The 16,346-nt window shown below is 41.6% G+C and overlaps 1 protein-coding gene across 1 annotated transcript in view; it reads right to left on the minus strand.

The window, feature by feature from the left end:
* The window catches only part of PHACTR4 (phosphatase and actin regulator 4), an 82,507-nt gene that overhangs the window by 51,955 nt on the left and 14,206 nt on the right, over positions 1 to 16,346 (minus strand). The window contains exon 2 of the mRNA XM_081920615.1: positions 9,161 to 9,207. Coding sequence (XP_081776741.1) covers positions 9,161 to 9,188 — 28 coding nt within the window. The 5' untranslated portion in view covers positions 9,189 to 9,207. The remainder of the gene's footprint in view (positions 1 to 9,160; positions 9,208 to 16,346) is intronic.

The raw sequence follows: 16,346 nt of genomic DNA on the forward strand, positions 1-16,346 counted from the left end.
ACTGGCAAGTGGTGATAACAGGGACTGAAAAACAGGTAGGTGCAGCACTCCAGCATTATGAAAGAAACAGCTGCAAAAACGTTATCCTTCTCCAGATATGATCTTTTACACTTCCTGAGATACTTGGCTTTTCTCTGGAAACAACCCCCCCCACCTCACACTTTCAATTCTACAAGAACAAGATGCACACATTTGGTTTCAAGAGGTTAGCAAACTCTCTTTGTGTGGGCTTTCTAGACTTTGCTCCAGCTTGCAAGTATAGGCAGCCTGTGGTTGAAGTGAATAAGCAGTTAACTTCTGAATCCTGTAGTGATCAGACTATTATTTACGCACACAAACACACACTGAATGTATGAAGCTGGTATTTGGGAGGGGTTTTCATTTTTATCTTCACAAGCTCCCCTACCAAAATTTTAAATGTAAGAACTAGAAATCATAGGCAAACACATAGCAGGTATGGAGTCCCACAAAAAGTTGCTAGAAAGAGAGAAGCAATTGAGTTTGAAAGCAAGAGCAATTGGGGGCATTTCAAGTTGTCAGGCATCAGTATGTTGCGCAGAAGGCTAAAAATTGAAGCTTGATCTCACCTCCTCAGTCATGAACTCCCAAGGCAGTCTTGTGCAAGCTACTATCTTTCAGCACCCTAGCTCACCCCCATCTGTCGCACGGGGCAAAAAACACAGGAAGTTGCCTTATACTGTAGCTTACATACAATGGATGGATAGATTAACACCCAGGTTTTTGCAGTTATATCAAAAATTACTGATTTGGTTATACTATTAAAAATGCATACAGATAATTATGAAATTATTCTGAGGTTAACTGTTTATATTTAGACAAGTTTTCTGCTGTACTTTGTTGGAAGGAGAAAAACAATCATTTCCTTAATAAAAATTTAAACAATTTATTTAACTAAAACAATAACATTATAGCATATGTATCCATGTTTGTTAACTGATGTGGTTAAATGGTGTGTTTTTTTAAAAAAAACTTAGACTGAGTTTTAGCACACATGAAAAACTTAAAACAAATCCTTATTTCCTGATGAATAGCCTTTGGACTACGTATAATGTAACTTAAACAGAAAACTATCTTTAGAAAGATTTTTCCTCCAAAAGTATTTTATTTTAAAAATCCAATTTAAAATTTTAAAAAATCTGATTTAATTTTTTAAAAATCTGATTATTATTATTATTATTATTTTAAATCATTGATTTTTATCCACCCTGATATTACCTGGGGTAACTTGCACAAGCATGTTGCCCTGTGGAGCAGCCTCACTGCAGCTGCTTTTTCAAATGGTCCCTGAACTACTGGGTTGTCTGCATGAATCAAGTCTTAGCAACATTTGTGGGACCAGCTACCATCAGTCACCATATCCAGGTTTAAAAATATAATCAAATGAATATTGATTCAGTCACCAAGTGTATCCATACTTCAAATGTGGCAAGTAAGAAGAGAGTCTAAGTCGGGCTTCGTCAACCTCGGTCCTCCAGATGTTTTTGGCCTACAACTCCCATGATCCCTAGCTAGCAGTGGTCAGGGATGATGGGAACTGTAGTCTCAAAACATCTGGAGGGCCGAGGTTGAGGAAGCCTGGTCTAAGATCGCATATATGGCAACAGTAATAGCTTGGTGGATAAGCTTCTGAACTTCCATGGTAATTGATGGAGAACCATATCATCTTACTGGAAGGAACAGCAAAGAGACAGAGGAAGAAATGTTTAAATGTCAGTGAAAATTAGCTCATCATCCATCCATACAAAGCTACGAGTTAATGCAGGGAGAGCCTTTTTGGTTCAGAGAATACGCTAGCACACTGCTGTTTTGCACTAGTACAGTACAGCTTGCTTCCAATTTCAGCTAGTGCTGGGTGAGCAAATTTCCAGATAGAGAAATAATCCCAAACTTATTTCAAAACAGAAAAACACTCCTTTTTGGTGGAGAAAAAGAAAAAAGCCCTGTACTCAAATCAATAGCCATTTTGAACAAATTTCCTCACCTTGAAAGCTTTAGTCTGAATTTCAGCAACAGGTTTTTGCTGTAGTAGTAGGAGAGGTCCAAACAAGCTATCAGCAGTGACAAACTATAGGGTAAGGAACATGACTAGAGTACCATGTCAGGGTGCATGGATACAGGTGTGTTTGCAGAGCACAGGGACTCTTCACCATGGAGAAAGGCTGCCCGCAACTTTGGAGGCCCAATGCCCAAAACAGAATTAAGAATCTGCAGATAACATTGAGCACTAAATGTCATGTATCTGTAGAACTGAAGGAGAGAGTCGTCCTTAAGTATGATCATCCTTATTTTTTTATTTTATGTAGATGTTCTGATGTAGCATCCGATGGCAAGCATTGGAGCAAATTCCTAGGCTTTAAACAGTGAATGGGAAAACAAGTGTCAGAGGGGAAGGCTTCACTTACGTCAAAGGTGCAGGCCATTTTAAAGGTTTGTTTAAGACTTTCAGCAGATGTATTTTTTTTAAAAAAAAAACCTCCCAAAAATTACTCTCCCAAGATAGAGGTTAACACTCTATTCCAAGATTCACAGAATTGTAGAGTTGGGACACCCTGAAGATCATCTAGCCCAGCTCCCTTGCAATGCAGGAATATGCAGTTGTCCAATACAGGGATTAAACCTGCATGGCAAAAATAGTAGGAAGGGGGGAGCGAATGGCTGCCCTCCGTTGCCCCCTCCACTGGAGCCATATAGCCAGGGGCTAAGGAAGCCTCTCCGGCACCCACTGGCAGAGGAAGAGGAGTGTGTGGGGAGCACAGCGCGATCCTGGTGGGGTGCCATTGTGACTGCCCCCCTGCCCATGCTGGGCACCACAACCCCAGGATGTTGTCACGCCCCTGTGGGCGGTGTGCCACACCCCCGGGACACGCGCCAGCCCCATCCCCCCTGCTCTCCGCTCCCCAGTGCCGGAGCATGAAGCTCCGCCACTGTCAGCACCCAGGGCATGGACGGGCGCCACAGGGATGCAGCGGGCCATCTTGTTACCCCCCCCGGGTGGCACGTGGGGTGAGCCGCCCGCCCACCCCCTCTTCATATGCCCCTGCATACAGCACCCATTGCAAACAGCAGAGGGGGAGATCTGATTATCTCAGATTTATAACAGAGGATTCTTCTATGTACAGTGGTACCTTGGGTTAAGAACTTAATTCATTCTGGAGGTCCATTCTTAACCTGAAACTGTTCTTAACCTGAAGTACCACTTTAGTTAATGGGGCCTCCCGCTGCCACCACTGTGCAATGTTCTCATTCTGAAGCAAAGTTCTTAACCCAAGGTACCACTGTACATAGAAGAATCCTCTGTTATAAATCTACTTCTGGGTTAGCGGAGTCTGTAACCTGAAGTGTCTGCAACCCGAGGTACCACTGTATTCTTATTTTGAACTGCATTGTTAAATTGTTTTATACAAGTTTAAGTTTTGCTTGTCACCTAGAACATATGAATTTAAAATAAATGAATAATGCCAGGTTATCAAGGTGAAGACATGTGCTCAGCCCACTAGAAGCGCCTTTCTGTGAACATGGTGAGCTACGAGACACTTGCCAGAAGTACACAAGCCCCTTACTGTGCCTCTGCTGCAGCAACAGTCCCAGAAGACAAATAACTGAAGAATGAGACCAAAGGAAGGGCCACTGTGAGTTTAGTCCTTATACGTGAACCACCGCCGCCCACATAAAATAGGGTGGTGATATTGCTACACACACGAGAACAGTAAACGAACATGAAATAAATTTGGAGCTAACGGAAATAGCTTCCCACACAGCACCATTCGAAACTGCTGAAATGCACAGTTGACTCCCACTGGCCTGATGCCCTTTTGAGAGAGATGTTGTACCTCACTTACAGTGTTTCAGCAATTTGCTAAGTCAGTGTTTTTTATGCCAATTACAAGGATAGATATAAGGAAGAAAAATTACTTAGGTCCCCCCCCACCCAGCTCACTAAAACATTAAATATGAAGCAGAGCTACACTTAAGTTTAAGACAACACCAAACCACCTTGTCAAGTGTCAAATTTCTATTGTTTCATAAAGAATGGAACACAGAGCAATTTCACATGTAATTTCAGTAAAAAGCCCATGGAAGCCCTTTACACCAGGGATAGGGAACCTGTGGCCTTTCAGGTGTTGTTAGACTACAGTTCCCATCATCCTGGACCACTGGCTATGCTGGCTGGGGCTCATGAGAGTTTGGGGTCCAACAACACTGGGAGGGCCATATAGGTTCCTCAGCCCTGCTTTGCCTCATGGGTAGAGAAGTGGCAGCCCTTTAGATGTTGTTGGGCTATGACTCCTATAATGTATTTTTTTACTCACTAAATTTATATTCCACCCATCAACCCAACTTTTATAACAAGATTTATCCCGTATCAGCTTGTCCATACACTGAAGATCCTTCTGAGAGGCCCTGCACTTTGTGACCCCACCACCACCCATATCATAGATTATCATGCTGGTCAGAGTCTTTTCAACACTGGCATGAAAACTGGAGCTTCCTTCCAAATGAGGTCCATCTCATTCCATCTTCATCAGTCTACAGCTATTACATGGAGGGGTTTCCCTGCCTTTTAGAGTTAATTGCTGAATGACTGACATTGCTATAATTCTATTGTCTATTTTGTGGTTGCTGTTGCTGAGATGTGCCTTGTATTTTAGCCATGATGCTTTAAAACAATATACTAAAACAATCAGCATTTTCATAGTTGCTTCATGGAACCACAAATTGAAAGGATGTGGAAAAAATATTTTAACAAACAACTGTAAACAAAAAAGTTCTCATGAATGAATGCTGACGTTATACCTTTGCACTGAGATAGCCGATATAGTGCCTTCTAGATGATGTCTGACTCCCATTTCCATCAACTTCTGTCAGCATTGCCAATGGTAAAAAATGAAGGGAGTTGGAATCCAACACTAGGAAGGCACAACAATGACTATTCCTAGCTTAACACTTGGAAGCTGAACATAAGGTAATATCTTCCATTAGAATTCTAAAAACAACTCATTACAAACAAGAAGCAGGTATTTTTTGCCACACAGGTAGAAAGCTCAAAGTGAAGCCTGCCATCTAGTGTCTCGAGAGCAGAAGAGCCTGACTACACAACACATAACATGAGGCACTTATATAATTGGAGCAACCAGAAAAATTGGGCATGAATGCCAAGTTGAGGCTTGTCAGACAGGCAAGTGCAACAGGAACAACAACATTCTGACCAACATGCCTGCAAATCTTGAACTGAAATAATAAGGGTGAATTATAGTCAGCAGTAAATTTTGTTTACAACTGCCACAGATAAGGCTTTTGCCAAATATGAAGACTCTGTGCAAAAGGCAGCAAATCTATTTTATTCCATTTTTAAAATGTGTATGCCATATCCTTGCCATCATCATTACCAGTCAGAGGCTTAACAAGATCTCATTAAACTCTGCCCTGCCTTTTATATGGGACCGGTCTTAAGAATAAGACGTGAATATTGGGAGACATTCCTTTCACTTTCACCTCACCTCCCTATTGACCTTCCCACTCCCACCATCCCAATGTTATTCTTCTCACAGGTGAGCTTGCTTCTAGGATCAGAGCTCAGTTGGGAGGAATAGTGAGGCTGGTGCTGCATAGAAACAGACAAGCTGGGCTCAGCCCACCTTGAGGATGTGTTTAAGGAAGAGGAGAGAAGCAGGGCAAACACTGAAACAAACACTGACACAAGCATAGTCCATGTCCCCAAGAAGCCTGCCATCTAAAATCCTGGAGGCTTTATCAACAAAATAGAAATTAAATGTTGCCAGCACATCAGTGCAATACCATTACAATGCTGCATAGTAACATTAAATGCATTTCAAAGGCCTGGTTCACATGTAACATGAAGTCAAAGTGTGGCTTAGCAAGCCTGTAATATCCATGGGGGAAATTGCAGTCTCTTCACCTCTTCCCTGGTCCTGCTGCTGCACCACCCAGAGGTAAGCAATGGTTAGGTTTAGAATTACATGTGAAACCAGGTCCATGGTTGCTTAAAGAGAACCAAATCATGAGCCTGACTTTGGACAACACAAGTCAAAGCTTGCTGCTCCTGGCACAACTAAAAGTAGAGGAGGAATGAAGCAGGGATTGTTGTGCATCAAAACTCTGCTCATTTGCATTAAGTCATAGCTAACCATTAACTAAGCCTTAATGTGACATTTGAACACAGCAGCAAAAGATTTACAAATATACCATTTCCTCTAGTGCTGTGTCCTCCAAATCAAATCCATTCTGTAAAATTTGCCCCATTTTCAGTTATGCAAGGAAGGGAAAATAAAAACATACGACTTCAGAATGCTGCTGTAAGAGTAAAAAGTTTTCCAGGAAAGCAAGAATGACACAGCAAGCTTTTAATAGAGACCTGCACCAAAAAGGCATTGCTATGCTGATTCACATTAATCCTCACTGCATCATAAAACCCAGACAACTATTATGTATCCTCCTCTGGAGGGTTTAATATCCACAAGCTTAAAAAAATTAATTAATCTTTTCATGAGAACACAAGGCAAAACAAAAGCTCAATCTAATAGATTTTATCTTATTATCAGCCATATTACTCCATAAGGCAGCAGATTAGCTGCAGCAACCAAGCAGAAACTGCTTCTTCCTCACAGTTTCTTCAAAAAGCAGCCAGGGAAAAACTTTCCTTGGGATCCCCTCGTGGCCAACAAGGTGCACAACAATGCTACTCAGAAGACTCATAAGGTCTTCTAATCTAAATAGCTCAGCACCTATTGTGCAAGCGGTAAACAAACAAATGGCAAAGGACAGAAATCAATCCAGCCACCTGGTTGGGAAATACATGTAAGTAAATAAAAGATGGGGGAGAAAGTGCTGAAGTCAACAGAGCTGGTCTCAAAAGACCTGGACTGCAAAGCTCTGCTTCATGGCCACTCTGGCCTCTGCCCAGAGCCCTATTTGCAGTAGGTAACTGATACTTGGTGGGAGGGAAGTAGCCTCATCGTCCCCCAAGCTACATGCATTCAATTTAATGTACACATCTACAAAGATGCAACTATCTGCATGCAAGATTCTCTTCCAGGATTCCTAATTACACAGGGAGAACCCTAGGCAGGAACAGCTGCAAGTACACAGACTCCATGCAGGCACACAAGACTCCCCATGTTCACTCTATGTCGTGAGTACAAGGCTATAGAGACCTTAAATAGTTACTTGGGAAGATAAAACAGCAACATGCAAAGAGCTGCATCAATTGCTCCTAGCAACTGAAATCTAGCATTGCCAAGCTGGGCTGTTTGTGGGGAGGGGGGCAGTGTTAAACCCTCTGATTCAAAAGTCGCAGGAATTTTGGCTTTAGCTGCATTAACTCAGCCATGAAAAGTTTGCAGATTTAATCACTGCACCATGAAGACATAGATTACTATGGGGGGAATATTAAATACATCTGAGTAGTGCCTTTTTTCTCAAAAAAATGTTTAGGGGTTCTCTCATTTTCCTACGCATCTTGAAATACTGCCCCTCGATGAGGCCAAACTTAGATTCACAAAATGTTTATGGGTATGTGTACCCCTGCGTCCCCCCAGAACAAAGCACTGCATCTAAGAATAGAACCTTTACAACAATTATCACTTAGATTATCCAAAGAGCATTCTGCAGTACAGCGTAGCTTGCATCAAATCTCAAGGGAAAAGAAATGGGGCAGTAACACTAGTGAAACATCCAATTAAAGGAACAATTACAGCACATAATAGTAGCTCTGCTGTCATCAGGAGCACCAACACGAAGACATTTCAGTCACGGATTCCAGCATAGACAGGAAACTGCAGTCATGCCAACCAAGTCATTAGGGCCTTGGAGACCGATTTCTGCTGTGTCCCAAGCTGGTCTTTCCATAACTAATCCCTGTCATTACGGGCACTGGGACAATGCATGACAGAACAGTGCCTCCTGGTTCCGAAGTCTTGGACTACAAAAAATAAAACTAAAAATCAATGGCCACTGCGCAGATTTGGGGTCACAAACTTTTTAAAGGCTGCAACAATAAAACTAAGTCAGAAAATCTCTTTGCCATATCACTTAGGGGGGAGTCTTTTTAAAAGGACAGAATGTATAGTCTATATCATCCACAAAACAAATAGTTTCTTGCAGTTATCTCTAATAGAACAGGCAACACCAGAAATGTCAAAAGGCAGATGGGTCACTTGCAAAAGTAATTGCCTTTGCTGCACATTATGTATTGTTAAGAATTTTGGCAAAAAAAAAAAAATCAGATGGAAAAGAGTTTACAGCATCTTACTGGCAGCTTTGCACAAATTTTGAAACTTGCCAAATCCTTCTCATGCCATCAATTAAAGTCACTTACATAGGTTAATTTGACCTGGGAAAGTCATATAGCACAGACAATAAATTAGAGAAGTGCTTCTGAACCCAAATAAATCCTTTTCCTTCTCCATTGGTACACCACAACCATTGGTCCATTTAGCTCAGTACTATCTACTCAGAATGAAAGTAGCTCCCCAGGTTTTCAAACAGCAGCTTTTCCTAGCCTTACATGGAGATGTTGGGGACACAACTCAGGACCTTCTGCCTGGAAAGCATTTTTTAATTCTACCACTGACCTATAACCTCTCAACCGCAGAACTGTCATTGTGACCCAGAAGCTGTTTTGAGAAGAGCTTCTGGCATCATAACTGCTTTTCACAGAAATTTTTGAAAAAGCTGAGTGTGCATAAGATCACATGCTTGCAAATTTTTCAAACCAAGGGAGAAAATGTCTTCCAGGTCTAAAACTCATTCAGGTCAAAATCTTAAACTAACAGCAAACTCAGAGCTCTTTATGTACTTGCATGTAGGGTCAGGCATTTGCCTGGTGAAGGACTGATCAAATTCTGTCAAATAATCAGATATACTTCATGAATTAACTTTATAAATTTAACTTTAGAATTCTAAGCACAGTGACTGCAGTTTTATGCGTAAACCAGCTCAATAATTGAGTGTGGGCCATAATATCTGACTATTCAATTGACCACTGTGCCAATGCCATTTGTGCCAGTGTGCCAATGCCACAATTAAGACTAAAAGTGAACTTTAAAAAATGAAAATTTAGAACGATTGGGGACAGAAGGGATTGCAAACACTGGTTTTGGATAATCAGAAGAACACTTACCAATGCTGTCTTCCGTTTCCTGTGACATGCTTGGTTTTTTAGCAAATCTTGCAAAAGAAAAGAGAAATTAGAAATTTTATTAAATCATGGATCTGTTGAACACCAGAAGATTTGACATCTGAGCAAAAGCAAAAATCTCCAGTCAAAAACACAAACTCATATACAGTGGTGCCTCGCAAGACGAAATTAATCCGTTCCGTGAGGCTCTTCGTATAGAGGTTTTTTCGTCTTGCGAAGCAAGCCCATTGACAGCTTAGCGGATTAGCGCTACAGCTGTCAAGCGGCTTCCAGCGATCAGCTGTTAAGCGGCTTATCAGCGGAACAGCTGATAAGCGGCTTAGCGGCTTAAGAAAAGGGCAAAAAAAGTGAAAAAAAACCCGTGGGGGGATGCAAGATTTTTTTCGTCTTGCGAAGCAACCCCATAGGGGAATTCGTTTTGCGAAGCGCCTCCAAAACGGAAAACCCTTTCGTCTAGCGGGTTTTTCGTCTTGCGAGGCGTTCGTCTTGTGGGGCACCACTGTACAATATGGTCAAAGAGCGTTCCTAGGAACTTTAGGATTTCCTTCTTACATGCAAAGTTCCAACTTAACAAGAAGGTTGGTGGTTCAAGCACAGCCAGGAACAGCTGTGGGAAGGATTCCTACATTGCAGAGGGTTGGACTACATGACCAACCCACTACAAAACTCCATTGAACATAATGGAACTTACTTCCAAATACAAATTGTGTTGAAGGACAAAATCAGGGTTCCGGTGACAACACATTATGTCGCTACCAATGCCAGACAAAATGTGTGGACCCCAAATTACATTTAAACTTTAAAATCATATTATTTTCACTCTGCAGGACAAATCTTTAACCCAGATCAGAACAGAACTTCTGCACATCAGTAATAACCCTAAAAACACATCAGTCCATTTCTCTCTGGGGTCATTCCACATCAGTTCAACGCGGTCATGCCACCCACTGTCTCAAATTTTGATGAAACTTGGTGTACACCCTTCCCTTATGATTGAAAGAAGCCCCTTTTCTTGGAGGAAAAAAAATAAAATGTACACAAGGCCGAGGATCTCAAGAGGGACAGAAACGCAGATTTCATGAAACTTTGGAGTGCTATAAAATCAAAACCGTTTGTGATAGAGGGGGAAAAAATTTAAGGGGGTTTCTTTCAACCAAGGGCAATTCAGTCACATGAGCACCAACCTGCAGTTTGAAGTGGTACTTCCTAAAAGACAGGTTAACATTTAATTACCCAAATTTTTAAAGTCCCAGGTTTGGGAAACCCTGTCTTATTGCAACATTTAATTTTCTAGATAGGTTATGATTTCATTTGTATCCTTAAGAACAGGGGTTGGCCCATGGGGCACAAGCGGCCCATGGGGGTCATTTAACTGGCCCATGGACCCCTGCTGCCAGCTCAGGGACCTCACCGCCCACTTGGTCAGCTTCCGGTGTGGAGCAGACAGAAGACTATCTTCTGCGACGTTGGCCAGCTTCCCATTGGCTGCAGGAAGCTCCTGCAGCCAATGGGAAGTTGTGCACGTCTCCTCCGTGTTGGAAGGTGTATCGAAAATAGCATTTGCGCATGCGTTCGTCCTTCTACTCCGGTGTCTGTGGGACCGTGAACCGGCCCAAACCACAAAAACCTTGCTGACTCCTGCTTAAGAACCATTCACAAATGAAGTTGCATATTAAGCTATTTTTAACCTGGTCTTGTCTGCAGCATCATTTTCTGTGCTTCCAGTTTGGCTCTACTGACAAACCAAGTGGGCGGAAATTTTAAGTAGAAATGTATCCTTTGGGCAAAACAAGAGAGGGTACCCATCTAGCTCTTCCTTGACCTGAAGGAAAGGCAGAACAAAGGAAAGGAGGCTTGTAGAAATCACACTGGGCTATAGGTTTATTGCTAGTAGCAAAGGTTTGGTCTCCAGCAGCATTAACACACAAACTGTAATGCAATTAGACAGTGAAAAGTTTTCATCTCCTAAGAAATAGCTCTCATGTTGGGAAGTGATACTAGGTAGGGCATTCTCTCTTATTTATATCCAGTCCTTCCACAAAGGAGTTCGGGAAAGCATGCCTAGTTTGTTTCCCACATTTAATCCTCACAACAACCTTGTGGGGTAGATTAGCCAGAGAGCGACTGGCTTCACAGATGAGAAGGAATTTGGCATGCGCACATAAATTTGCATACATGGGGGGGGGAGCTCTTTCAGTCTATTCAAGATTGAGGACTACCCAATTTTAAGAAATTAAGATGATCTGGAAGTGACCTTCTGTAGAAAACTACTGCCAAATCCCCTACAGGTTGCCACTTGTTCAGAATAAATGTGCCATGAATCAGCCACATTCTTTCAAGTTTATGCTTCAAAAAATTGATAGATAGTAGACCTAATTTATATGGACACCACGTTGGATTTTAGTTTCTTTCACAATAAGCTTCACCAGAAAGGTCAATTTGCACACAAACAAGCAGTTACCAACTCCCCTAACACAGTCACAGGACAGGCCGATACACATGCTTCTAAATTAAACAAGGAAAAACCACCAACTCCATGAAAGAAAATACTGTAGTATGAAAGCTTGCAACTTCCAAAAGGGAAGCTTTCCTCACAATAGGGAACATCTGAGCCGCTACTAGTGCTAAATTTCAAAGGTAGTCAGAGTTACAGCTAAAGTAACAAAGTATCTGCAACATCATCAAAACCAAACAAATGTACCACAACGTTCTCATGGCACTTTTTCTCTATGGCACTTTTTCTCTAGGCTGTGCACACCTGTGTATACCACAGGAAAGCAGCATGTAAGCAACAGTTTATCAGCTATTAGACAACTCAAGAAAGCATGAATCCTCTGGACAATATGCATATTACTATTACATTAGCCATATTACTATTACATAGTTTAAAACACACTCATGTGTTTAAGCAGTATGGTTGGAATCAGGTCTTATTTGAGAAGGCCCCCAGATTTTCATGGATATGCCAGTCAACTCCCAAATGTAGTTCATGTCACAGCTGCTCCCTAAAGAAGTTCCCCCTGCATTCCCTGATAACTATGATTGTGAAGGCTATGACTACCCATAGTCAGCTCCATCTATTCATGTTAACTCTTAAACAAGATGAAGCCATTTGTTCTTGAACTGTTGAGCCAGCTAGGTAGCATCAAAGCTTAAGCATTCACACCAAATATCTTTGTTTTGTAATGTAAATTAGCAGGGATGGAGACCCACCACTGGGGACCAAATACAGCCCTCCAAGTCTCACCATCCAGCCCATAGGAATGTTCTCAAGCCACATTTCCTCTCCCTATGTCACAACCCCCACTGCCCCTCCTTAAATATTTTTGACTGGCTGGAATGTGTCCTCTTGGTTGCCTAGATGGCAACATGGTTGTATTCATCAATCCAGGATTCCCAGGAACTCTTCAATTAACTCAGTGAAGTGAATGTATAACAAGGAACCAAGCTGGCCAACAGCTTATTGTTCACCAAGAACAATAAGTGGCTTCCTAGCAAGTGGGACTCAACATGTCTTGCAAAATGGGTCATTTGCTCCATTTGCTAGGCCTTTTGAGCTAGTCAACTAGTTAATGCCTCTACCTAAATGAGGAAACTGTACCCTAGAATCCCAGATTCCCCATTTTTCAAAACAAGAAAGGATGTGAATATGCACACAACTGACTGCAATTCTACCTAACAGTGTGATTCTACACTCATGATTTCAGGTCCTGATTTATAAGTGCCAGTATCTAATGTTCACATCAAAGCAGCTTGGTACTTGGAACTCTGCCAGTTTTATTTAGTGATACTTCCATAAACCTAAAGCCACAAGACATGCAATAGCCATTTCAGAAGACCAGCTCTCATGGTTTGGTGAAAGACATCAATGCTTTGCAGATTCACCTGAACCCAAAATACTGTGGAGCTCAGAAACCAAAAGGCAAAGGTTTAAAAATCCCAACAAGCTACCTAGCAGTGGCAGAGAACAAATAGCCAAAATAAATAAGTACATGTTGTAATAAATAAAAAAAATAAAAAAATTGTCCAATAGCACCTTAGAGACCAACTAAGTTTGTTCTGGGTATAAGCTTCAGTGTGTATCATGCACACGAAAGCTTATACCCAGAACAAACTTAGTTGGTCTATAAGGTACTACTGGAAGGATTTTTTTTTAATATTTTGTTTCGACTACGGCAGACCAACACGGCCACCTACCTGTAACTAGAACTACCTGACGCCAAGTACATGTTGTGTTACTCACATATACAGTTTTATATGCAAAGTGTCAGGAGTAATAATTTCTTGAGAAAGTTTCCATTTCTGATTTCCATACATGAAAACTGCTTTTGTGAGATAATGCTTAACACTCTCTCCACAGGACACTGCACGTAAGTGACTGAAATAGTTACCAATATACCCAAAGAATGCCAACAAACCTCTTGCTACAAAATGGGATCAAATTTATCAAACAAGAAATGCTTCAATTTGTTGCTGGCTAGTTCTTAAACCAACATGACTTAAAAAGGAATGATGCTTGTGCATCTGGAATAATTTACTCGGGTGTACACTCACCTGTGAGCCGATTCAGAAGAGTAATCAAGCTAGAGGGAATAAAAGAATCATAAACATGTAGAGTTCGAAGCGACCCCAAGGGTCATCTAGCCCAAATCCCTTGCAATGCAGGAATCTCAGCTAAAGCATCCATGAGAGATGGTCATCCAACTTCTGCTTAAAAACCTTCATGGAAGGAGAGTCCACAACCTCCCAAGGGAGTCTATTCCACTGTCAAACAGCTCTTACTGTCAGATACGGTAGTTTTTCCAAACCTCAATATCCAAAAAGGCCAAATCTGAGAAACGGGTCAAGATCCCAATAGAAAAACTTAAGATTCAGAATTTATTCCAATCATAGATTGGGAGGAGTGTTTAATGCACGTATGTATGTATGTATGTATGTATGTACACTTCTGTATATTAGGAAAGAGAGATCATTCAGTTTCAAACATAAATGTTTCAGATTAACATTTTAGCTTTATTGGTGCTATAGCTTAGCAGGGCAACAATATATTTCATTTTAATGGAATAAAAAGAACCAAGCTTAAAAAAGAACCCCCTCGACTCCTAGCATTTTGCAACCTGCTCTACCCTGCACTTGTCTGATCCACAGCAGGACCCACTGCAGTGAATGCACTGCCTCCTCTGTCCTTTCTCCTGCCTTTGCAGCTGGGCACCTGTATGCTTCAACACACTCAATCATTTTGTAAAGAACAAACAAAGGCAAAGAAGCCGTTGAATCTGGCTAGGTCACCCTCCCCAAACACATTGGGTTAATTCAGAGTAGCAGCTGTGGCAGAAGCACTCTACTTGTAGCTGCCTGATAATCCCTTCAGTTCTGCTCTCAATTCCACTCCCCCCTCCATCCATCCAAATGAGGTCAGGTCAGAATCACTGTAAACAGCAAAATTAGGCAACCACCCCAAACTCCAGCTAAGAACAGGAGCTGGAGAAGTACAGGTAAGACACCAGATGATTCTGTTCTAAATAGCCACTTACAGTGATCAAAATCAGAGCTTCTGAACATCCTACACATTTCAAAGGAATCTCCATTTTTTCCAGGACATGCAACATGAATGTATGTAGGTGGAAGGAAGCCCATCTTTGGCATGGAAAAGGCAACAGATTCCCTTTAATCTATAACACCACAACACAGCTCTTTAATAGATGCTTTAGAGAAGGAATAGGCAAACTCGGCCCTCCAGATGTTTTGGGACTACAACTCCCATCATCCCTAGCTAACAGGACCAGTGGTCAGGGATGATGGGAGTTGTAGTCCCAAAACATCTGGAAGGCCGAGTTTTCCTATGCCTACTTTAGAGTGTTGTGTCTCTTAGCTTATGACATTTTCATCCAATAACATCACCACAGGTGGCTGCAACCACACTCAAATTTCACAGCTATAACATCCAAGCACAACAAAGCAATAGCACTTCGCTACACAGTTTGTTGAGCATGCAGCATCAATAGTTACTTCCTATTTCCCTTTAAACACTGCACACAACTTCTCTCACGTTGTCTTCTGGCCTAGTATTTGAGGCATTAGCAAAACAGACAAGAACATTGGGATACAATATCAGGGTATTAACAAGACTGGTGATGCAATAGTGAGACCCACGAGAAATGAATGTTCAAAGTCTAACCAACTGGGCAGGCAGTTTTTGTTCTGTTTTGGCTTTTTGCAAAGGTGCAGTATTTTCATTTACACTGTCAAGTCATAATGCACAGCACTGCCAAGGAGCTGCCTGCACTGCAGTCAAACCCTTTCTGAACAAGTAAACCAAAGAAGCAAGCTACCAGTGTGAATGAGCCACGATGGTAATTAGCAATGGCTGAATTCAGCTCTTTAAACAATAGACTTTTGGACAGCATGTTAATTATTTTAGCATTAATAATGCTAATAATGCATAGAATAGCATTATTCTATGCAACCATCCCTCCTTTAATTCCCACCCAAACATTGACCAATCACAACAGGCACACTTTGAACTAAGCACAGAGTAGTCCTCCCAAAAACACACCATCTAATAATTGATCCCGAACACATGAACACACACATTTAAAAGGTGTGGTCTATGAACAACTGTTACAGAAATTTAAAGCAAAGGTTGTCAAAGTTTAGCCCAGTTAGTTTTCCTAGTTCCAAATAAATAAAATAACAGGTAACTAGATCTGACAGGTCAGCTTTGGCTGCAAGCAACACAAGCAGTGGCCTGCATCCTAACAGCTGAGCCCCAGTCGGATGTTTGATCATGGGGAAACCCCTCTACATAGGGCTTTGTAAAAGAGAAGAGGCCATTTAGGTTCAGTTGTAAACCTGCTTGTGGATGAGAGTGCCAGGTCTGGAAGCTGCAAGTGTCAGGCAGGATGTCCCCAGGAGACAATGATAACAGAATAAGGGCATTAGCATCGAACAATAAAGGGTATCAATCAGTTGCCAAGAAATCAAAAAAGGCATATTTTAAAATTCTAGTCATCCTGAGGCCAGAATCCCTTTGGCAAGGTCCTGATTTTCTCACATGTTGGTTTTGACTTTTAAAACTATTAATAACTTGGGACAAGGACATGAAGGATCGTCAGTCTCCACATTTACATACCTGGACCTTAAATTTTTCTTCTGTGGCTCTTCTTTG

Source organism: Podarcis melisellensis, assembly GCF_964234715.1.
Source record: "Podarcis melisellensis genome assembly, chromosome: 8".
NCBI classification, from domain to species: domain Eukaryota; kingdom Metazoa; phylum Chordata; class Lepidosauria; order Squamata; family Lacertidae; genus Podarcis; species Podarcis melisellensis.